Source organism: Panthera uncia (assembly GCF_023721935.1).
Source record: "Panthera uncia isolate 11264 chromosome A3 unlocalized genomic scaffold, Puncia_PCG_1.0 HiC_scaffold_12, whole genome shotgun sequence".
Taxonomy (NCBI): Eukaryota; Metazoa; Chordata; class Mammalia; order Carnivora; family Felidae; genus Panthera; species Panthera uncia.
Window position 1 is genome coordinate 14,402,777 of NW_026057579.1, and position 25,108 is coordinate 14,427,884.

Genomic DNA, 25,108 nt, shown 5'->3' on the forward strand with positions numbered 1-25,108 from the left:
AAAAAAAAAAAAAAATTAAAAAAAAAAAAAAAAAAAAGCAAGATACATGCTACAGTCTGAATGTGTGTTTCCCTCAGCAAAATTCATCTGTTGAAATCCTAACCCCCAAAGGTGGTGGATGGTATCAGTACTGGTAAGGCCTTTGGGAGGTACTTAAGTCATGAGACTAGAGCCCTCATTAATGGGATTAATGCCTTTATAAAAGAGGCTCCAGAAGGAGCCCCTGATCTTTCCAGCATGTCAGGACACAGTGAGAAGGAGCCAAGTATGAACCAAGAAGAACTTCATCAGAAGGCAACCATGCTGCCACCTTGATCTTGCACTTCCCTGCCTTCAGAACTGTGGGCAATAAATTTCTGTTGTATATATGCTACCCAGCTAGTGGTATGGTTACGCAGCCCCAACAGATGACAGTACATCACGACATTTCTGTATAGTTACAACTGTACTTGAGAAAAAAGGTATTTATAAGCACAAAAATTATTTTTAGGAAAACGGTTTTTACTTTCTACCTTACATTCTTTGGTACAGAAATTTTATATGTATCGCATTTATAACTTAGACAAAAAAGAAAAATCAGTAAAATATACCCAAGGATTTAATTCAATGCATCATCTGGCACAGACATACTAGTCACATCACCCCAAGATTATTTCAACAAAAACCCAAATGGCCCCCATTTTCAAATACATATTCCATTTCTCACTGAAGCTCATCACCTGACAAGGAGCTCTCTTTAAGCCTCTCAACCAACATAGAGCCACCAAGCACAGAAGCTTTAGGAACAAAGTTAAGCAAAACAGTTCCCATAACCTGAAGTTAAACCTCAGTAAAAAGTTTCAACTTGAGGTGACTTATAAACACATTTTTTCCCCTAAAGGAGAGGAAAAATCTAGAACTGGAATATTTTCAAGGGGAGATGGAGAGTATGGGAAAGACAGAGAAAGGCAAAAGTATGGAGGTGTGAAATAATCCCAAACAAGGTAATTTTGTTTTAACCTCTTACCTTAGCAACTTTATGGTTTGCTGCAGTCTCATGGGATGTATTTTTTAAACCATCTTTGAGCTGTGTGATGAACAAATCATAACCCTCCGTACTAGAAATATCTACCTTTTCTAAACATGCTGATAAGAGCTGCTGTGCCTAAATTAAAAAAAAAAAAAAAACACATCAAAAAAAAAAAAAAAAAGATGAACACAGAAAATTAAACACAACAAAAAAATGTTACACTCAGATCCTTATTCAAATATTTTAATTTGTAATGATTCTAACAAGTACCATACTGCTTTTACTTTTTTAAACAAACTTAACCATATATTGATTTGAAGAGCTGTTAAAAAATTAAATGAGATAAAGCAATGTATTCAGTGTAGTATCACAGAATAAAGCTTCAATACATGGGAGCTATTAATAAACCACAGCAAGATAATAATAATAAAAAAAAAAAAAAACTGGACAAACTGACACCATGCTCAAAAATGAAAGGTAGGGGCGCCTGAATGAATGGTTCTGTCAGTTGGGCACCAACTTCAGCTCAGGTCATGATCTCAGTTCGTGAGTTTGAGCCCTGCAACAGGCTCTGTGCTGTTCATGCCAAGCCCACTTCGGATCCTCTGTCTCCCTCTCTCTCTGCCTGCCTCTGTCTGTCTGTCTCTCTCTCTCAAAAATAAACATTTAAAAATAAAATGAAAGATAAAATTTTAAAGAGATAAATGTAAAATCTTTCAATGAGTTTTAAATACTCAAAGTAAGCAAAACCATAACAGGGGCATTCACTAAGTCATCAGGTAATATGAAAGAGCCCTCTGTATTGTTACCCACATATTCAAAATGAACTATCTTAACAGAAATGCGTGGTCAACATATGGAAAAGAATACATCCACACTGATCTAACCAAACCTAGGACCCCATACTTCAGTGAAGACAGTGACAAACTAATGTGGTACAGTAAAGGATGCCTGGGATGGTGGAAGGTCTACAAACAATATTATGTGAACAACACAGTTGTAATTATTTAGGTAAATAGAGAGAAATCAGCAAGTGGATGTTAAAGGTCAACAAGGGGAAGAAGGTGGTAAAAGTCAGGTAAATACCTAATATTTCAGTCAGTAGAGAATGAAAAATACTGACTTGAGGATCTATTTCATTATAAACATTCCAATATTTTATTGTAATTCTATAGTTCTTTTTAAAACCTGAACAGTTTGATACCATCTTTCATTGTATTATATCCTTTATTAAGATATCAGCCTTAAGTCATCATCTAGTATAAATTCCTCAAATTAAGATGAAAAAATGTTCAATACAACTAAAACTAATTCTCTGTCCAAAAACTGTATTTATTTATTTTTTAAGTTTGGCACAGAGAGAGAGAGAGAGAGAGAGAGAGAGAGAGACCAAGTGGGGAAGAGGCAGAGAGAGAGAGAGAGACAATCCCAAGCAGGCTCCACACTTTCAACGCAGAGCCCCATGTAGGACTCAAACTCACAAACGGTGAGATCATGAGCCAAGGTGAAACCAGGTTGGATGCTTATCCAACTGAGCCACAGTTGGCTTATCCAAGTGCCCCATCTGTCCAAAAATTTTAGACAAGACCCCAGATCCAGATATTCTGATGACAAAAAGAGGACTACTCTCTTTTTAGAATTCAGACTTCCAGCAACATTCTTTCAATATTAACATATAACTGATAACTGTGATATAACACTAAATATGAAATCTAAGTTGATATATATATATATATATATATCAGTATCTTTTTTTAATAGCCTTCCAAAAAGAGAATAAAAACATTTATACTGCACTTTATTTTTACACACTGATACTTTTCATGTCCTAAAAATGGAAAATATGCTATTTTTATAAACTCGTTTTATCAACTAATCATATCAATCCACCAAATGCAAAACACTTCATAATTAACAAATTGGTATGAAGACAAAAATGGTACCTTACTTTATTACGGAACACAGCATTATAATCTTTTATATTCTACTTAAGATGATTTAATCCAGTAACTTTGAAAAATGTACTTTTAAATTACATGAACATCAATGCACACACAAAATAATTTAAATTAAGGTGGACTTACAAATTAAGTAATGAATATGTAACACTACAGAAAAATACATAGAGGTAAAATTTTAAACTGGGATTGTTAAGAGACATGATACATAGCAAAGATAACTCCTTTCTTTTATATTTTTAAAAAAATAAAGAACTACCTCTTCTTTCTCAGTCTTCTCAGCTTGATGTGACCATGTGACTAAATTCTGGCCAAGGAGATGAGCATGAAAAGGATGTATATGAGAGAGGTTATGAAAGAGATCAAGAAGGAATGAAGGAGAGAGGGAAAATGGAAGGGAAGGAGGGGAGAAAAAGTAGAAACAAAGGGAGAGAAGGAGGGAGGGGTCACACCCCTTCCCTGAGTACTCCCCTGGCCTTTTGCCCTTCCTTTCGCTATGACTGGGAAATACTAATGAGACTGGGAGCAGCTGTCTTGGACTCAGGAGATGGAAGCTAACTGTTGAGGGAAGTAAAGTTACCCCTACCCTTAGCCCTGCACTGTTACTGAAAAAAAAAAAAAAAAAAAAAAAGATATTGCTTAAGTCACTGTATTTTGGGATCTCTATCACAATTTAACCTGTACGGTTTACACTTAAATACTTCAATAAACGTCAATTAATTACACAGAGGAATTAAACAAACTTGTGATCTAGAAGTCAATTCTTTATTCTATATGTACAAGAAGGGGTACATATATAATGTTGTCAAAGGACAACCTAATTCCATTTAACAAGTAACAGGTCTGAAATTATATTAAGTAGAAAAGTACACTGATACTTATTTCAACTTACCTCTGTAACAGGTAATTCAAGCTGAACCACATCATCCTGCTTTGAAACTGGAGTTTGCAGAGCAGTGTCTAACAACAAGATTCCATTAAGGTCCTTCCTACACCCTACTGCATAATCATCCACAAATATAACTTTATCCACCGCAGATATATACTGACATTTCACCTGTCCACCTGGTTTAGCTGTCAAAAGAACAAAAATTCAACACTTAGGTTTAAAGGCCAATAGTCCATTAAAAATACATGTTTAAATGGAAGCTAAATACAGTATTTAATCCTGGAATGGAAAAAGATTGCTCTAAAGGACATTATTAGAACAACTGATAAACTTGCAATATGTACTATAGCTTAGATAAAAGTATCAATATGAAATTATCAGAACTTGACAACTATGGAGAATATAATTGTTCTTAGAAATAAACAGGGGCTCCTGGCTGGCTCAGTTGGAAGAGCAGGAGACTCATGATCTCAGGGTCATGAGTTCAAGCCCCACGCTGGGTACAGAGATTAATTAAGTAAATAAAACTTTAAAAAAAAAAAAAAGAAAACAAATAAACCTAGAAATAGTAAAGGGTAAAGGGGCATGATATATGCAACGTATTCTCAACAGAGCAAAAGTATGTATATATGTGCGGAAATGACAAGCAAATGTGGTGAAGTATTTAAAATTAAAATTGGTAGAACAGGGTGAAATGTACAGGGAAGTTCTTTGTACTATACTATTTCATAAAGTGTTCAGAACAAAATTTTTAAAAATTCAGTATTTGTCATTTGGTGCAAAATTCAATAAGCATAAAGTCAGCATGGACAGTTTCTAGGTAATTACCACAAAAGTTTTTGAGGTCTTTTATAGATGAGATAAAATTATGGAAAACTATAACCCAGGTTAACAGAACTAGTAAAGCCTCTAGTTCAATCCTCACCGAGAAAACACCATCAACTACCGTTGAAGATCGATGTTTTCTGAAGTTTCTGCTGAATCAGTATCAGAAGGGTATTTTAATGGAGAAAGTCAGTAAATAAATGAACCATAAAATTTCTCAGAATAAGTTACAGTGGAATTTCAAGAAGACTTACAAAAGACAGGACAGATGGGCACAAAGCTTTGAATATAATACCAAATAAATTTTTTTGAAGATAACATCAGTTTCTACACTTAAATTCATAGACTTATTAGATTAATATAAGTGTTTCTGCTACAAATAGAGTTTCTGTAAAAAAGACTTTGAAGAATGATCAATTGTGAAATTTTTATTCCAAGAGAGAAGATATTTCCCTGTGGGCAAGTAATCCTGCCAGTATATCTCATCCTAAACTCCCACCACAACTCTACAGAACATCCCAGAAACTAGCACTGCTACTGCCTAATGATACAAAAGCAGAAAAATGGAAATAAATCAGGGTCCTAGTCCTCAATCTCCAGAACAACTATAAAGCATGTCATGATCAATGAATATTGGGTTGACATTCTTAATCCCAGATTGTTATAGCTCTTTTGGACTCTAACAGACAGCTTGGAGGCATTACAAAACTGATTAGGAACTAACTCATTACCTACATAAAACAAGACAAAAATTTCTATAGTTCAGTCTCAGAAACAGAGGTTTGAAATACATGTTAGCATACAGGATAATAATCTCTGTAATACAATAAAACAGGAATATGTACCTAGCGATTCTGGTATCTAGGTAAAATGGAAAGAAACACAAATTATAGAAACTCAGAGTAAAATTGGGTAAGAACTTGCAAAGATCATTTCAAATCTCCAAAACTCATTAACAATAATATTTTTTATAAATAAATAAATAATAAATAATGCTTATTTATTTTTGAGAGACAGAGAGAGAGAGAGAGCGAGCAGGGGAGATGCAGAAAGAGACAGGGAGACACAGAATCCGAAACAGGCTCCAGGCTCTGAGCTGTCAGCACAAAGCCCGACGCAGGGCTTGAACCCACAAACCACGAGATCATGACCTGAGCCGAAGTCAATGCTTAACCAACTGAGCCACCCAGGCATCCTAACCATATTTTTTAAAACTATTCTTTTTTTTTAAAGCAATTTTAGGTTTCTAGCAAAGGAAGGTACTTACATTTCCCATATGTGCCCTGCCCCCACACATAACTATAAAATTTTGTAAAACAAACTGCAAATTCTGCTTTACTGTTTTAGAGATGTGCACTTAAGTGACAATTCATAAAAATTATAATTTTGTTAAAATTTCTCCAGAGAGGTATAAAATGTGAGTAAGACTCTATACCAGAGTTTCCAAATGGGCTTCCACACAACCCTAGAGAATACGATAGAATGTCACTGGAGATTCCTCACCAGATCTTGGCTAAAAAAAAGTCAGCACTGTTTTTTGAACTTCTTATATTATCCAATACTAGCACTCAGTCATGCACAGTTACTAAGCAGTCTTGTTGACAATTTCTTCAGGCCAGTATAGCAGCATGGAACAGGACTATGTTCATTCAGATGAGTTCGTTGCCAGTTTCTGACCTTAGCTAGGGAAAGCCATACGTAAGCAGTGAAGGCTCTATTGCACAGAGGGAAGAAAGTAGAGGGTATTATCAGCCATACTCCATTGAAGGATCTCCTAGCTTATAGACCTCATCTTAATTACATCTGTAAAGGTCCTATTTCCAAATACAATCACAGTCTATGGATTCACGTAGACATGAATTTTGAGGGAAGATTACTGAACCCACTAAAGACCCTTTCTCTCAATCTTTTACTCAACCTGAAGACTTTACTTTTGAGAGGAAGAGCTTTGTTAATGTAGTCTGACAGCATGCTCAAGATGAGATTTACTGATCTCCCCCTAGAAAAGTCTTAGATGGGGTGCACCGGTGGTCAGTCAGTAGAGCATGCAACTCTTGATCTTGGGGTTGTGAGCTCAAGTCCCACATCGAGCTGGCTGCCATCAGCATGGAGCCTGCTTCAGATCTCCTGTCCCCCTCTCTCTGCCCCTCCCTGACTTGTGTTCTCTCAAAAATAAACATTTAAAAAAAATTTTAAATAAAATCTTCTATTTACTTTTCTAAATTTCTAATGTTTATTTATTTTTGAAGGAGATAGAGCAGGGGAGGAAAGGGGCAGAAAGAGAGGGAGACACAGAATCTGAAACAGGCTCCAAGCTCTGAGCTGTCAGCAGAGTGCGAAACGGGGCTCGAACTCACGAACGGTGAGATCATGACCTGAGCCAAAGTCGGACACTTAACCGACTAAGCCACCCAGGTGCCCCCCAAAAAATAAAATCTTTTTTTTTAAAAAAGTCCTAGATTCCTGTGAAAGAAAAATATCTTGCAATGGACAAAAGAATACTTTGTGGAACTTTTCAACTTCTTACATGTTTGAACAAGTCTTTTATTGAGCAAGCAACAAGACAAAGGACAGAAATTCTCTAGTTTCAGTTAAAAATGAAATCCATGTAAATTTAAGCCTGACCCAAAACTGAGCATTTGCACAACAACAACAAAAATGAGGTCAGGTTTCACAAGGTAAATTCAACATTTATTTTTGGTTATAACAATTTTAAGCACAGGAAGGTCCATAAAAGAGATGAAGAAACCAAGAAACCTATACCTGAGCTTGATTGTGTCATTCAGTGAGAAAACATGTTTTCAAAGTCCTGTCAAGTATCATGTCTTGAGTTATACTTTTATTCATGTTGCTCCAGTTAATGATTTTACCAGCACTACTATTCAACACTCAATATATTTTGTTACCAATAACACTGATAAACTTACAACAATTTGTAAATTGTATCTCCCAAGACTACCTTTAAAAAAATCCCAGGGCACCTGGGTGGCTCAGTGGGTTAAACATCTAACATCAGCTCAGGTCATGATCCCACGGTTCATAAGTTCGAGCCCCATATCGGGCTCTCTGCTGCTAAACGTGGAACCCACTTGGGATCTCTCTCTCTCTCTCTCTCTCTCTCTCTCTCTCTCAAGATAAATAAACATTAAAAAAAAAAAACCTTAAATCCCATTTTGGCATAAACCATTTATTTCATTTACCCTATGAGTTTAAAATATGTGAAAATAAATTACTCAAATAAATTACTCAAATTGCTTAACTAATGGTTGTTATGTTTTCAAAAAAATTGGCTAGAAAGTCATTGTTGGTTTTTATTTATTTTTTTTTTTGAGAGAGAAACAGCAGGGAAGAGGGGCAGAGGGAGAGAGAGAGAATCTTAAGCAAGGTACACACTCAACACGGAGCCCAACACTGGGCTCAATCTCAGAATGCTGGGATCATGACCTGGGCCAAAATCAAAAGTTGGATGCTCAAGTGACTGAGCCACATAGGCAACCCCATTTCTGGTTTTTAAAAAGAAGGAAAAAACACTGACACATACCCCATACCACATACTGCATCTTTTTAGAATTCTGTATAGAAGCTACTTGTAAAATGACTTTTAAGCCTAAGTTAAAAAAAAAATTCAAGTAGGAAATTTTAATACAGGAAAAACTCAAATTCCTCCATCTACACCAGAGATCAGTAAACTTCTTGTGAAAAGGGTCAGATTAGTAAATATTTCAGGGTTCACAAGACATAGGGTCTCTCTCACAATTACTCACCTCTGCCCCTTAGTGCAAAAGCAGCCATAGCCAACATGTAAATAAATGGGTGTAGATGTGTTCCAGTAACACTTTATTTAGAAAATTAGGAGACAGCCCAAGAGCTATAAGGGTTTGCAGACCTCTAAAATTGACTCCAATGCCTTGCATTAGTGCAGATATTCTTTTCGGGCAGGGGAAACTTCACAAAAAAACAAGTTAAAATTCACAGTCAAACACAATAAACTGCTGAAAACTAACAAAAATCTTGAAAGCAACCAGAGAAAAAGGACACATTATTTGCATGGAAGTAATATATTTACCATTAAAAACCACAGGGTTCATTAGGAAGTGGAGCATTTTTTAAGTACTAGGGAAAAAAAAATTCCATATCAACAAAAATATCCACCAAGAATAAAGGTTAAAAAAAAAAAAAAGAAGAAGAAGAAAGGTGAAATGCATTCTTCAATGAAGGAATACTAAAGAGAAATTTTGCCAGCAAAGCTACTCAAAAAGAACTGTAAAAGAAGTTAATCAAATAAAAGAAAAATCATTTCAGAAGAAAACTTAAGAGTATCAGAAATGAGGGAATACCAACAGAAATGGTAACTATCAGGACACCAAGGTGGCTCAGTTAGTGAAGCATCTGACTCACGATTTTGGCTCAGGTCATGATCTCACAATTCATGAGATCAAGCCCCATGTTAGGCTCTGTGCTCATAGCACAGAGATACTATCTCTCCCTCTCTCTCTGCCCCTCCTCCACTCACGCCAGGTCTGTCTGTCTCTGTCTCTGTCTCTCTCTCTCTCTCTCTCTCTCTCAAAATACACTTAAGAGAAAAAAAGAAATGGTAAGTATCTGGGTATATATAACCAGTGGTTTTTTGTCTCAGTTCTTTAAAATATTTTTTAAATATTTTTAACGTTTATTTATTTTTGAGAGACACACACAAAGAGTGCAAGCAGGGGAGGAGCAGAGACAGAAGACACAGAATCCGAAGCAGGATCCAGGCTCCGAGCTGTCAGCACAGAGCATGATACAGCGCTCAAACCCACAAACCATGAGATCATGACCTGAGCTGAAGTCAGACGATTAACCAGCTGAGCCACCCAGGGGTCCCTAAAATATTTTTGACAATTGGAGCACACCTAGGTGGCTCAGTCAGTTGAGTGTCCAACTTCAGCTCAGGTCATGTTCTCACAGTTAGTGGGTTCGAGCCCCATATCGGGCTCCATGCTGACAGCTCAGAGCCTGGAGCCTACTTCGGATTCTGTGTCTCCCTCTCTCTCTCTCTGCCCCTCCCCAACTCATGCTTTCTTGCTCTCAAAAATAAACATTAAGTATATATACACACATATATTTATTTAATAATTATATTAAATAATATAATTAAATAGTAAATAATTAAATTAAATATACACACACACATATATACACACATATATATGTATATGTCAAACATATACAGGGGCGCCTGGGCGGCTCAGTCGTTTAAGGGTCTGACTTCAGCTCAGGTCATGATCTCTCAGTTTGTGAGTTCAAGCCCCACCTCAGGCTCTGCAGTGACAGCTCAAAATCTGGAGCCTGCTTCAGATTCTCTCTGCCCCTCCCCTGCTCATGCTCTGTCTCTCTCAAAAATAAATAAACGTTAAAAAAAAATTTTTTTTAATAAAAACTAAAAGAGGGAGAGCACAATATGGTAAAAAGGTTGCTACATTCTGCTTAAAGTGGTAAAGTACTGATTCTAAATAGATTGTGAAAAGCATATATATTGTAATACTTCAAGTAACTACAAAAAATATATATAAATAATTACAGTAAAAACAAAACAAACAAACAAAAAAACAACACATAAGTTAAAACAAAATAATTAAAAGTATCAAATGACCAGGGGTACCTGGCTGGCTCAGTCAGAGAGAGTGAGTCTCTCCCTCCCCTCCCTCCAAAAAAAATTAAAAAAAAAAAAAAAAAAAACTAGAAAAAGAAAAGATAAGCACAAAATAAACAACAACAAAAAAATAGTAATGATAGGAGCAGAAATCAATAAAAGTGAAAATACAAAAATAGAGAAAATCAACGCAAAGTATTCTTTGAAAAGATCAATAAAATTGGTAAATCTCTAGGCAAAGTTGGCAAAGAAAATAAAAGACACAAATTACCAATAATATCAAGAATGAAAGAGAACTAATACACTACAGATCCTGCAACCATTAAAAAATAATAAGAGAATACTATGAACACTATGCACATAAATTTCACAACTTAGGTTGTCAAATAAATCTGAAAAGTCAGACTGTCAAAATAAATAAACTTGATACTACAAATTTAAAAAGATAACTGGGGAATAATAAAGACAGAGCTACACATATAAATTTGAAAGTACAGATGAAATATACCAATTCCTTGAAACCACCAACTATCAAAACATCTCAAATGAAATAATCTAAATTAAGGAAATTGAATTCATAGTTACAAATCTTCCAGACAAATCTCCAGGCCTACCTGACTTCACTGCAGAATTTTATTAAACATGTAAGAAGTAATACCAATTCTACACAATCCTCCTCTAAGAAAAAGAAGGAATACTTCCAAATTCATTTTAGGAGACCAGCATTAACCTGATGCCAAATCTAGAAAAAGCACAAAAACTACATTACCATTATCCATCATGTATATCAATGCAAAAATCATCCACAAAAGAAAAGCAAATGGAATTTGACAAATATAAAAATATAATAACATGCCAGGACCAAGTAGAGCTATCCAAGGAATACAAAACTGGTTCAATATTCAAAACCAACCAATTTAAGCTACCATATTAATAGCTTAAAGCAGAAAAGCTGCATCAAGTCAGTAGATGCATTTGGCAAAATACAACATCCTTTCATGATTAAAAAAAAAAAAAAAACACCTCAGGAAATTAGAAATGAAAGGGAATTTGCTCAACCTGATGAAGGACAGCTACAAAAATCCTACCACTATCAACATACTTAATGGTAAAACACTGAATACTCTCCCCCTAAGATCAGGAGCAAGGCAAGGATGCAAACTCACACCACTCCTACTCAGTATCATATTGCAAGATCTAGCCACTGCAATAAGAAATGCTTAGATTTAAAAGCCCCACAGGGGCGCCTGGGTGGCTCAGCTGGTTGGGCGTCCGACTTCGGCTCAGGTCATGATCTTGCAGTCCGTGAGTTCGAGCCCCGCGTCAGGCTCTGTGCTGACAGCTCAGAGCCTGGAGCCTGTTTCAGATTCTGTGTCCCCCTCTCTATCTGACCCTCCCCCGTTCATGCTCTGTCTCTCTCTGTCTCAAAAATAAATAAACGTTAAAAAAAATTTTTTTTTTAAAGCCACAGAGATTAAAAAGGAACAAATGACACTGTCCCTACTCACAGACAACATTAACCTATCCAGGAAATCAAAAAACAAAAGCAAAACTCCTAGGGGTGCTTGGGTGATTCAGTTAGGAGTCCAACTCTTGATTTTGGCTCAGGTCATGATCTCTCAGTCCTGAGATCGAACCCCAAGTCAGGCTCTGCACTGAGCATGGAGCCTGCTTAGGACTCTCTCTCTCCCTCTGTCCCTCTCCCTCACTTTCATGTTCTCTCTCTGTCTCTCTAAAATAAATAAATGGGGGGGAGGTGGGGAAGAGGGGAAAATGGGTGATAGGCACTCATGAGGGGACTTGTTGAGATGAGCGCTGGGTATTGTATGTAAGTGATAAACCACAGGAATCTACCCAAAAACCAAGAGGACAGTTTACACACTGTGTGTGAGCCAATTTGACAATAAATCATATTAAAAATTAACTAATTAATTAATTAATTTGAAACTTCTAGAGCTACAGTCAGTTAAGAGTCCGACTTCAGTTCAGGTCATGATCTCACGGTTGGTGGGTTTGAGCCCTGTGTTGGGCTCTGCACTGACAGCCTAGAGCCTGGAGCCTGCTTCAGATTCTGTGTCTCCCTCTCTCTCTGTCCCTCCCCTACTCACACTGTGTCTCTGTCTCTCAAAAATAAAAATGTTAAAGAAATAAAATTAAATTTAAAAATAAAATAAAAAATAAAAAAAACTCCTAGAGCTAATGAGTTTAGCAAGGTTACAGTAAACAAAATCAATACACAAAAACCAATCAATTGTATTTCCATATACTAACAATGATCAATCAGAAGCTGAAATTTACAGAAAACAGTAACAGTTTATGATAGCTTTAAAATCATAAAATAGGGGCACCTGGGTGGCTAAGTCAGTTAAGCATCCGACTCTTGATTTCACTCTCTCTCTCTCAAAATAAACAAGCAAACAAAATACAGTATCACAAGAAAGTGTGGTGGTGGCAAATGGATAGACATATGAATCTATGGAACAGGAGAGAATCCAAAGACAGACCCACAGAAACATGGCCATTTGATTTTTTTAATTATTTTTAATTGTGGTAAATTAACATAAAATTTAGCATTTTAACTTTTTGTTTATTTATGTTTACTTATGTACTTGTGTTTATTTTTGAGAGAGAGAGACAGACAGACAGACATAGTGAGAGCAGGGGAGAGGCAGAGAGAGGGAGACCCAGAATCTGAACAGGCTTCAGCTCTGAGCTCTCAGCACAGAGCCTGATGCAGGGCTCGAACTCACAAACCGTGAGATCACGACCTAAGCTGAAGTCAGATGCTTAACCGACTGAGCCACCCAGGCACCCCATCATTTTAACCATTTTTACGTATACAGTTGAGTGGCATTAGGTATTTTCACACTGTTGTGCAACCATCATCACCATCTACCCACAGAGCTCTTCTCATCTTGCAAAACTTAAGCTCCACAACCATTAGACACTAACTCCTCCTTCCCACTTCCATACTCCCAGTGCTCAGCAATCAATCACTATTCTACTTTCTGTTTCTATGAAATTGACTGCTCTAAGTACCACATATAAGTGGAGTCATATGGTATCGGTCCTTTTGTGACTGGCTTATTTCAATAAGCATAATGTCTTCAGTTCATCCATGTTGCAGTATATGTCAAAATTTCCTTCCTTTCTAAGGCTAATATTCCATTGTATATACACACCATACTTTGTTTATTCATACATCCATCAATGGACACTTGGGTAGCTTCCGCTTTTTGACTATTGGGAATAATGCTGCTATGAACATGATGTACAAATATTTCTTCAAGACCCTTTCAATTCTTTTGGATGTGAAATTGTGATATCATAATTTTATTTTCAATTGTTTGAGGAACCACCATACTGTTTTTCCTAACAGCTGCACTATTTTGTATTCCCACCAAGAGTGTACAATACAAGGGTTCCAATTCTCCACATTCTCACCAACACATTATTATTTTTTAATAATTTTAGTGGGTGGGAAGTGTTATTGCCTCATAGTTTTAATTTATATTTCCCAAACATTAGTGATGTTGAATATCTGTGTGTGCTTGTTGGCCTGCTGTATTTCTTCTCTGGAGAAATACCTTCAAGTATTTTGCTCACTCTTTAATCAGGTTGTTTTTTGTTGTTGTTAAGATGTCAAAGTTTTCTATATTCTAGATATTAATTCTCTATATATACCAAGATATGTGACTTGCAAATACTTTCTCATATTCTGCAGTTTGATAGGCCCCTTTATGCACAAAAATTTTTCTTGATAGGGTCCTTCATGCACAAAAAATTTTCATTTTAATGAAGTCTAACTTGTCTATTTTTTCTTTGGTTGCCTGTGCCTTTGATGTTATATCCCCAAAATCACTGCCAAATCTAGATCCATGAAGCTTCCCTCTTTGTATTGTTCTAAGAGCTTTACAGTTGTCACTGTTACTTTTAAGGGTCCAACTTCATTCTTTTGCATGTGGATACCAAGTTTTCTCAGCACCATTTCTTGAAGAGATTGTCCTTTCCCCCACTGAATGGTGCTGGCCTTCTTGTTGAAAATCAGTTACCACATATGTGAGGGCTTACTTCTGGGCTCTCTATTCCATCAGTCCTTATGTCTGTCTATGCCAGTACCACATTGTTTCGACTACTGTAACACTGTAGTAAATCCTGAAATCAGTTAGTCCTCAACTTTGTTCTTTTTCAAGAATGCTTTAGCTATCTGGGAGTCCCTTGAGATTTCACATGAATTTTAAGATGGGTTTTTCTATTTCTGGAGATTTTGATATCTTGGAGATTTTGATAGAAATTGCAATGAATCTGTAAATCACTTTGGGTAGTATTGACTTTTTAACAATATACAGACAAAACCAAGCGCTTACAAGATTCAGAATAGTGCAACTCATTTTTAATGGAAATGCATAATGGCACAGCCACACTGGTTTGACTATTTCTTATAAGATTAAACATACACTTACCAAATGGCCCCGGAATCCCACTTCTATGTATTTACCCTACAGACATAAAATCTTACATTCACATAAAAACCTGTACTCAAACGTTTATAATCGCTCTATCATTAATCACCAAAAGCTGAAAACATCCAAGTATCCTTCAATGAGTGACTGACTAAACAAATGGTGACACATTTATACAATGAAATACTGTTCAGCTATAAAAAGAAATGAACTATACGGGGCACGTAGGTGGCTCAGTCATTTAAGTGTCCAACTTAGGCCTAGGTCATGATCTCATGGTTCACGGGTTCAAGCCCCGCATCAGGTTCTGCACTGACAGCTCAGAGCCTGGAGCCTGCTTCAGATCTGCAGATTCAGTCTGACTCTCTCTGCCCTTCCCCTGCTCTCACTCTCTCTCTCTCTCAAAAACAAACAAACATTGGGGCGCCTGGGTGGCTCAGTCGGTTGAGTGTCCGACTTCAGCTCAGGTCACAATCTCACGGTCCGTGAGTTCGAGCCCCGCGTCGGGCTCTGGGCTGATGGCCCAGAGCCTGGAGCCTGCTTCCGATTCTGTGTCTCCCTCTCTCTCTGCTCCTCCCCCGTTCATGCTCTGTCTCTCTCTGTCTCAAAAATAAATAAACGTTAAAAAAAAAAAAAAAAAATTAAAAAAATTTTTAAAAGAAAGAAATGAACTATTGACACATAAAACAACTCTAAGTGCAAAAAGTCAGTATCAAAAGGTTACATAGGTACACCTGGAGCCTCACTGGGATTCTCTCTCCTGCTGCCCCCCCAACTGCACTCTCTCTTTAAAAAATAAAAATTTTTTTAAAAATAAAAAAAACTGTAAATGCTTCAAATAAAAAAGGTATACCGTAGGATTCCATTTCTAGGACATTCTAGATAAGACAAAACTAAAAGTATGGAAAACGTGATTGCCAAAGGTTGGAGGGGAAGGGAGCAAGGTAAGCTATAAAGGAGATGGCACAGGTATTGAAACTGTTATCCTAATTGTAGCAGTAGTTAATGCATATACTGCCAGTACACAAAAAATGTGTACTATTTTATTGTGCGGTATTAAATAAAATTTATTTTAAAATGTTATAAAATAATAAAGACAGGGGTGCCTGGGTGGCTCAGTTGAGTGGCCAACTTTGGCTCAGGTCACGATCTCGTGGTCTGTGAGTTCGAGCCCCACATCAGGCTCTGTGCTGACAGCTCGGAGCCTGGAGTCTGCTTTGGATACTGTGGTCTTCCTCTCTCTCTGCTCCTCCCCTGCTTGTGCTCTCTCTATCTCAAAAATAAATAAATGTTATAAAATAACAAAGACATAGAAAAATATTCATAATACACTATTAACTAAGTAAAGAGGGAAATAGTTTATAACATATCACTGCAATCCAAATTCTGTAAAAACACATTAAATAGAAAAAAGCAAAAAGAAATTATCACACACCAGAATGCTAACAATGGCCATCTCTAGCTAACAAAATCATAGGTGACTACTCTTTTCCTTAGTCTATTTGATATCCTATAATAAGGTAAATCACTTTTATAATGAGAATTTTCAGGAGCACCTGGATGGCTCAGTTGGTTAAGTGTCTGGCTCTTGATTTCAGCTCAGATCATGGTTCATGGGTTCGAGACCCACATCAGGGCTCTGTAGTGACAGGGTGGAGGCTGCTTGGGATTCTCTCTCTCCCCTCTATCTCTCTCCCCCCTCAACCCACTTGCTCTCTCTCTCAAAAATAAATAAAAAACTTAAAAAAAATTTTTTTTCAAATGTGTGAAACTGTGGGGGTTTTGGTGTTTTTGTTTCTTTATTTTGTTTTGTTTTTGAGAGAGAGACCGTGAGAGCAGGGGAGAGGGGCAGATGGAGAAGGAGAGAGAATCTCAAACAGGCTCCATGCCCAACACAGAGCTTGACAAGGGACTCAATCTCACAACTGTGAGATCATGTCCTGAGCCACAATCAAGAGTCAGAAACTCAGGGGCGCCTGGGTGGCTCAGTCGGTTAAGCGTCCGACTTCGGCTCAGGTCATGATCTCACGGTCTGTGAGTTCGAGCCCCGCATCGGGCTCTGTGCTGACAGCTCAGAGCCTGGAGCCCATTTCAGATTCTGTGTCTCCCTCTCTCTCTGCCCCTCCCCTGTTCATGCTCTGTCTCTCTCTGTCTCAAAAATAAACATTAAAAAAAAAAAAATTAAAAAAAAAAAGAGTCAGAAACTCAAATGACTGAGGTGCCCCAAAACTGTTTTTTAAAATCAGTTAATTCTGGGGCGCTTGGGTGGCTCAGTCGGTTGAGCGACCGACTTCAGCTCAGGTCACGATCTCACGGTTTGTGGGTTCCAGCCCCGCGTCAGTGACAGCTCAGAGCCTGGAGCTGCTTCGGATTCTGTGTCTCCCTCTCTCTCTGCCCCTCCCCACTCATGCTCTGTCTCTGTCTCAGGAATAAACATAAGAAAAAAATTTTTTAATCAGTTAATTCTAATACCTACTTCAAGAAACAGTCAATTCTTTATCAATGCACTATCCATTTGCATTCCTGCAAAACTTGCAAAAATATCATCAAAAATACATGATCTTTGCAAACTGACAGGACACACTGTAAAATCCCATTTCCACAGAGATAACATCAGAGTTCAGTGCTTAAAATACTCTAACATAGTATAGAAAGACATCATTCGAAGTCAATCAAAAGGGTACAAAATCAGCGTTCTAACAAGACTTTTAAAATATAATTAAAGTAACCAAAAATAAAATCACTTAACAAAAGTTGTTAGTACACTATATTATTCAAAGCCAAAGTGAGTATTCCTGTAAAACAAAACTTGGTGCAAAGCAAAGCAAATTTGGTAAAGTTCAGTGTGTAGACCATGAAAAAGGGTAACAAATGGATAAAACGCAATGTAGGCATAGTATTATTCCAGGCAAAAGAACCAACATCTGCCTGAGCATGAAAGAGGGTCTCCAAAAGAGACAGACTCATTGGAATTAAGAGTTCCAAGTTCCGGAGTGCCCGGCTGGCTCAGTTGGTGCAGCATGCAGCTCTTGATCTTGGCGTCCTGAGTTTGGACCCACACTGGGTGTAGCTTACTTAAAAAATAAAATCTTTAAAAAAAAAAAAAAAAAGTTCCAAGCTCTCTATTCACTTTATCCAAAAGTTCCACCAAACCACTTATTTTACAACAATCTTAAGTATCTGACATCAACTGACAAAGTTTTATTTATTTATTTTTTTTTCTGACAAAGTTTTAAGAACATAAATAATCGCCACTGAAGTTTCCGTGGATGGGACTCAATCTTTAAGGACCTATCCCATGCAAGAAATTCTGGGGCCTATTTCACATATGTTATTCAATTTGTCACAGTTAAAAATCTTTCAAACCACCTTGGACACAAAAGTTACATTCTTCCTTCATGATTTTGAACTGGCTATCATTAAGTAAAATTTGAGAGCTACCTTCCCTACTGATGTTGCTCAAGATAATTCTAACCATCTGTATATAAATTCCTGTTGCAACACAAAGTTGCCCATATGATAAGGAACTCAGCTACAAATCAATACAATTAGGTAATGCAGAACATGTACCCTGTGAATTTCTATTTGGAACTCATATTTGAAAGTACTGTTCTCTGTAGAATACAGATGGTACATGTATCTAAACTAGAGGTCACACAGACCTTTCATCATTCCTCACATAGCCTACATTTTAAGTCAGTCCAAGTCAAATTCCATCCAAATATGATGAAAATCCATCTAGCTGTTTTTGCATATACAGTATGCAAAAAAAGGGCAATAATAGGGCAAAAGAAACTCCCCTGGATTACCTGCCCTGTTTTCTAACATCACTGGGAACTTTGCTCAAGGGCTGCTTCATAGACCCTTCCAGACCAAAGCACAGCACAAATTTACCCATCATCATCTCATACCAGCTCTAATTTCTTACAGCATTTATCACCACTTGATAGTGTGTGTGTGTGTGTGTGTGTGTGTGTGTGTGTGTGTGTGTAATATACCTCTTCCCACTAAATCACTGGCTCTAGGAAAGCAAGGACTTTGTTAACTAGTGTATCACCAGTGCTTGACACACAATAAATGTCTTTGAATAAATGAATCATTTTCTATACTTTCAAAGAGCTTTTTAATAGATTAAAACTAAATGATAATGTAGCAAAATATAATAGTCTCACAGCTCTTGTTTTGGCTTGTTAACACAACATGAAACAAAGACAGTTCAGGCATGAAACTAGCTGTGGGCCTATTTTCCCCTATCTTACTCCTGGGCTGCCAGTATGAGGAGGTCACTGTCCTTGGCTCTAGTGACATTTTGGTGAACAAGTATCAGAGCACTTGGCTGGTTCAAAAAACAACCAAAACTGAATTATACTGAAAAGGACAAAACAGAAAGCAGAAGAGGGGGGCCTGGGTGGCTCAGGTAGGTGTCTGACTTTGGCTCAGGTCATGATCTCATGGTTTGTGAGTTCAAGTCCTGCATCCGACTCTGTGCTGACAGCTCAGAGCCTGAAGCCTGCTTCCTTCAAATTCTGTGACTCCCATTCTCTCTGCCCCTCCCCTGCTCACGCTGTCTCTCTCTCAAAAATAAATCAACATTAAAAAAATTTTTGAAAAAAGAAACGCAGCAGCATAAATTTGGTTCTTGACATATCTCTGCTGCTTACAAGCATATTGCATTATATATTCACTAAATACAATTTAAAACACAATGGGGTAGGTTTTATTAGCAGACTAACTTGGGAGGTTTTTCTTACCCCAAAAATTAAGGCTAAATAGAACAATATTCAGTTCAAGATACTATTCAAGTGAAACTTGTCTCTCATTTATCCCAGACTTATCATGAAGTTGGAACCTCTAAACCTATCTGCACATTAGAATCACCTGGTATCCTGTTCAGGCGCCTGGGTGGCTCAGTCAGTTAAGCGTCCGACTTCAGCTCAGGTCATGATCTCACAGTTCGTGGGTTTGAGCCCTGCATCGGGTTCTGTGCTGACAGCTCAGAGCTTGGAGCCTGCTTTGGATTCCATGTCTCCTTCTCTCTCTGCCCTTCCCCTGCTCCCTCTCTCACTCTCTCTCTCAAAAATAAATAAACATTGGGGCGCCTGGGTGGCACAGTCGGTTAAGCGTCCGACTTCAGCCAGGTCACGATCTCGCGGTCTGTGAGTTCGAGCCCCGCGTCAGGCTCTGGGCTGATGGCTCGGAGCCTGGAGCCTGTTTCCGATTCTGTGTCTCCCTCTCTCTCTGCCCCTCCCTCGTTCATGCTCTGTCTCTCTCTGTCCCAAAAATAAATAAAAAAACGTTGAAAAAAAAAATTTAAAATAAATAAATAAATAAATAAATAAACATTAAAAAAAATTATATAGAATCACCTGGTATGCTGTTTAAAAAAAAAAAAAAAAAAAAAAAAAAAAAAAAAAAAAGCCTGGCTTCCACTCCAGACAACTTGAGTCAGAATAATGGGACCCCAAGCAGAATTTTTTTTTAATTTTTTTTTTAACGTTTATTTATTTTTCAGACAGAGAGAGACACAGCATGAACGGGGGAGGGGCAGAGAGAGAGGGAAACACAGAATCGGAAGCAGGCTCCAGGCTCTGAGCCATCAGCCCAGAGCCCGACGCAGGGCTCGAACCCGCGGACCGCGAGATCGTGACCTGAGCCGAAGTCGGACACTTAACCGACTGAGCCACCCAGGCGCCCCCAGAATTTTTTTTTTAACTTCCCCTGATGATTCTAATGAACAACCAAGGCTGAGAACCACTGCCCTATGCCATCTCCCCAATCTTCTCTCCTACTTCATAAATCAAAGTAAAAGTACAGAAACAAATCATGAAGATTTAAATTCCTGGCACCCACAATAAATCTCAATCCCATCTGCCCCTTCTAACATTTCTATCATTTCCCCTAAAAAGTAAACATAATATTTATCTCCCCTAAAATACATCCCTGATTTAATATACTCAAATGAGACCACAGTTACTTCTTTTTAGGGGCACTACCCTTCTCACAAACTATTTTATATAGCAATTACTTTATTCTTTTTTGTTATTTGTACATCTATTATCCCCTCTTTTATACCCAAAGAGTTTGTCTTAACTTTTTTGTTTCCTTCACATCTGAAGTGCTACAGTCTACAAAGACATTTCTATATTCATTATCAGATAATGAAGTAGTCTAAGCAAAAATTATCAGACCAGGGGCGCCTGGCTGATTCAGTCAGTAGAGAATGCAACTCTTGATCTCAGGATCAAGCCCCACGCTGGGCGTGGAGCCTACTTTACAAAAACAAAAAAAAATTGTATAATAAAAAAGTAAATAAAGATAAATAGTTTTAAAAAAGAATTACCAGCCCCTTTTAAAGATGGTAACTCTGAGAAGTTATCTTGCCAAAGGCATGAGGCCATCAGCAATGCAATGCACATATCAGAGGTACCTCCCTCCCAACACTCTCCCCACTGCTCTTACATACTATTGTAGAGAAATCTGTTATTGTTTATATTCTATCAACTAACTGATACTAAAAACATAGTTCCTATAAAAATAGGTCCCTAAATTTTTTACCTTAAACTAGAAGTCCTTACACTGAAAAATATGGGAGCCATAGGTCGGAGGGACCAAATCCAAGATCCTCAGGCCATCTATCACTCCCAGCCTTGTGCTTTGCACTCTAATACCAAAGGGCTTAATAACAAATACTGCCTGCTTCATGCCTCTACTCTTGCTTATGCTACCTAACTCTATCAACTTGTCTAGAAAGGTTTCCAAATTGGGAGGCAGGGGAGAATTCAAATTCATCTTTATCCCAATATGGCAGGCAAACATTTGTTGAATTAAGCTATATAATTAAAAACCCCAACCCAAAAGTAACAGTAATTGAGTGCTTATGGTAGGTTAAGCAGTTAACTACATGTGTCAGGTTATTTAATCTTTCCAGGGGTACCTAGCTGGCTTAGTCAGTCAAGCATCTGACTCTTGATCTCAGGGTCCTCAGTTCAAGCTCCACACTAGGTGTGGAGCCTACTTAAAAAAAATTTAATCTTTCCAATAACCCAACAAGTTAAGGGTGCCAGAGAGAGGTTAAGAATGTTGCCTAAGGGCACAGATAGTAAGTGGTAAATCATTGACTGAAGGCATTCTGGCTCCAGAACCAATATCCTTAACCACTAGGTTCAGTCTTCCTAACCTGTGTCCCCAAATCCTCAAGCTTCAACTCTGAATTCCCAATACCTCCTGGACATCTCTACTTGGATGTCCTTCAAGAACCTCAAAATTAATGTAACTTAAATCACTATCTCCCTCTTACTCCCCAATCTTCTCCAACAAAAACCACTCTTCACACTTTCTTGTACTACTTATTTGGGTTAATACACACCATTTACCCAGTTACCTAAAGTAGGAACCCACGCATGAGTGCTTTTCACCTTGTCCATCTCTCTCATCCCCACATTCACCAAATTACACTGTTCCTACCTTTCAAACTAACTTACAGAAAGCTCTCATCACTTCTCACACCTGAGCATTAGCTTCAAACCTCTCTAAAAACAAATTTGATCATGTGATAACCTACAGTGGCTCCCTACCACTGACATCAAGTCAAATTTCTTAGCAAAACAGATTATGATCTTGTGTTTGCCTATCTCTCAGCTTCAGCTCTAACCATCCCCTCACACACCTTAACCCCCAATGTCTTTCCTTGAAAATCTCTTTGTTACTTGAATTCACCATGTTTTGAAAGACCAACAGCTCTCCCCACAAGCAAGTACCCTAGCTTAAGATGATGATCCCTATAACATTCCCTCCCACTACCTCATCTTTCAAAATGGATCATAAAAACAACCTCCTTTGAGAAGCCTTCTTTTTTTCCCTCGGGTTGAAGAAACTTCCTCCTGTGTACTCACACAGCATTGTGCATATCTATATCACACCACTTATGACATTACGCTAAAATGGTTTACCTAAACACATCACCAAGCATATATTCAAAGGCCAAAATGTTGTCTTAATTATTTTGTGTTCCTGTGCTAGCATAATGTTGCTCTTTTAACAATTTCAACTCCAAAATCAATTCACTTACATAGTTTATATTTCTCCTGTAATACAGAAGTTATTATTTTATAATTATGCCCATTAGATTTCACCCAGTCACATTTCCACATGCATGGAAAACTGGAAGAATACTGCCATTTCAACAGAATATCTGTAGCAAAAATGTCTACTACACTTAAATAGCCCCTACTACCAAAGAATAAAAACATAATAAAAAAACACTTATAGAGTACATACGTTACACAACCACTTCATGGGATAGGCACTATTATTATCCTCCTTTTGTAGATGAACTTCAAAATTAAATAGAACCAAGACTTAAGATCAAAATGTTCGGCTCCAAAATTTGATCTCTTATAGTGACTCTCAATAAGCCTAAAACTACTAAAAGACCAAGATAAATTCTCACTAGAGCAAAACCATCTTTGAACAGGTAATAGGAAAACTTGGGAGATAAAAGTTAAAAAACCGGATAAACTTCAAGGATCTTAAAAACAATCTTAATATAGGGGCACCTGGGGGGCTCAGTCAGTTTAGTGTCCGACTTCAGCTCAGGTCATGATCCCACCATTCATAGGTTTGAGCCCCATGTTGGGCTCTGTGCTGGCAGCTCAGAGCCTGGAGCCTGCTTCAGATACTATGTCTCCCTCTCTCTCTGCCCCACCACCCTTCAAAAATAAATATATATTTTTTAAAAATCTTAATATAAATTTTTAGTCTTAATATAAATTTACTCTAATTAATTGTGGCAAAATGTTTTGTTAATAAAATAGTAAATTGGGGCACCTGGCTGGATCAGCTGGTAGAGCATGTGACCCTTGATTTCAGAGATCTAAGTTCAAGCCCCACATTCAGTATAGAAATTACTTAAAAATAAAATCTCAGGTCATGATCTCACACTCCGTGAGTTCAAGCCCCACGTTGGGCTCTGTGCTAACAGCTCAGAGCCTGGAGCCTGCTTCATGTTCTGTGTCTCCCCCTCTCTCTGCCCCTCCCTTGGGGCATGAGACATGCTCTGTCTCTCTCTCTCTCAAAAATAAATAAAAACATTAAAAAAAATTTTTTTAAATAAAATCTTAAATAAATAAATAAAACAAATCTTTGACATAAGATAGGTCACCATGTTTCATTACTAAACTCAGTCAATTGCAACATCAAGTTTGTACTCAGCCCACAAAGAGATTTGACCAATTAAGTTTTTATAAAGAACTCATATGTATCCAGAAAACAAATATTTTCTAAGGCTACTAAAATTCCAATTCTATACTGTCTTATATTATCTTTCATAAAAGAATAATTGAGACTAGGAAGGCTACATGAACCAAAGTCAGGAAATAGGAAGTGGTCTGAATCATCTACAATTTCTAAAACAGACCTACAGGATGATTTTGCATTTTATCCAAATTAATGCATGCCTAATTCAGCAGTAGTGAGAAAAATATTACCACTTCTAACAAAGTGATAGTAACTAAGAGTTGTATCCCAAAAATTAGATCTTGAGAAATATGCAGGTAACCTAACTAGTTTTCTATACTCCAAGACTTCTTGATGCAGGCAGCTCTGGGCTTTGAGTCTGAACAGCAAGTTCTTATCAAACAAAAAGTAAATAAAGAAGCAAAAATTCACCCAATCTGAACTTCACTGCACCTGGAGTACAGTAACCTTTTTCTCATTTATGACCATCGTGGTAATTTCTCAAATCAAAATCAACATCTATACAGGAAAAGGAAAAAGGGAAATATTCATAAAGAAATGTGAAACTAGAGCATTGGTCTAAAAACACTAAGCAGCTTTGGAGTTTCCTCACCATGACAGAAATCTGGAACCTACTTCAGAAACAGAAGAGACATGATTTCCTTTTACACATATGCTACAACACCTACTGATTAATATCCATATATCTTCTGTTACTTATGTAGATATACTACATGAACAATCCATATATACACAGAACTAGTAACAGAACAGTCTTAACTTCATTCTGACATTCAGCCACACCAATACACTGCAAGACATTTATCCAGAGATAATATTTGTCACCAACATTTACATTTCCAACTACAACTCAACAATATCTATCCTCTGTACATAACACTAAAGCAGTGAACATTTTTTCTAAAGTAATAGTGAGGAACATGGCAATACTAAGCATCCATGAGGCTTAAGAGAATTAACATTCACTGTATACAAATGCTAAGCAATGTTAGGCACTTTAAATATGTTTACCACTTAATCTACACAACCACACTATTAAAGGTTAATCTTAATTTACAAATGAGGAAGTTGAAATTC

At 37.4% G+C, this 25,108-nt stretch overlaps 1 protein-coding gene across 7 annotated transcripts in view; it reads right to left on the minus strand.

The window, feature by feature from the left end:
* BIRC6 (baculoviral IAP repeat containing 6) overlaps positions 1-25,108 on the minus strand; it is a 224,931-nt gene that overhangs the window by 193,903 nt on the left and 5,920 nt on the right. For all 7 annotated transcript variants that reach the window (XR_007462427.1, XM_049652325.1, XM_049652324.1 and 4 more), the window contains exons 2-3: positions 3,860-4,041; positions 1,007-1,144 (exon numbers count right to left, since the gene is read on the minus strand). Coding sequence is in view for 6 of the 7 variants with exons in the window: in XM_049652325.1 (XP_049508282.1) it covers positions 1,007-1,144; positions 3,860-4,041 (320 nt within the window). In the remaining variant the exon portion in view is untranslated. The remainder of the gene's footprint in view (positions 1-1,006; positions 1,145-3,859; positions 4,042-25,108) is intronic.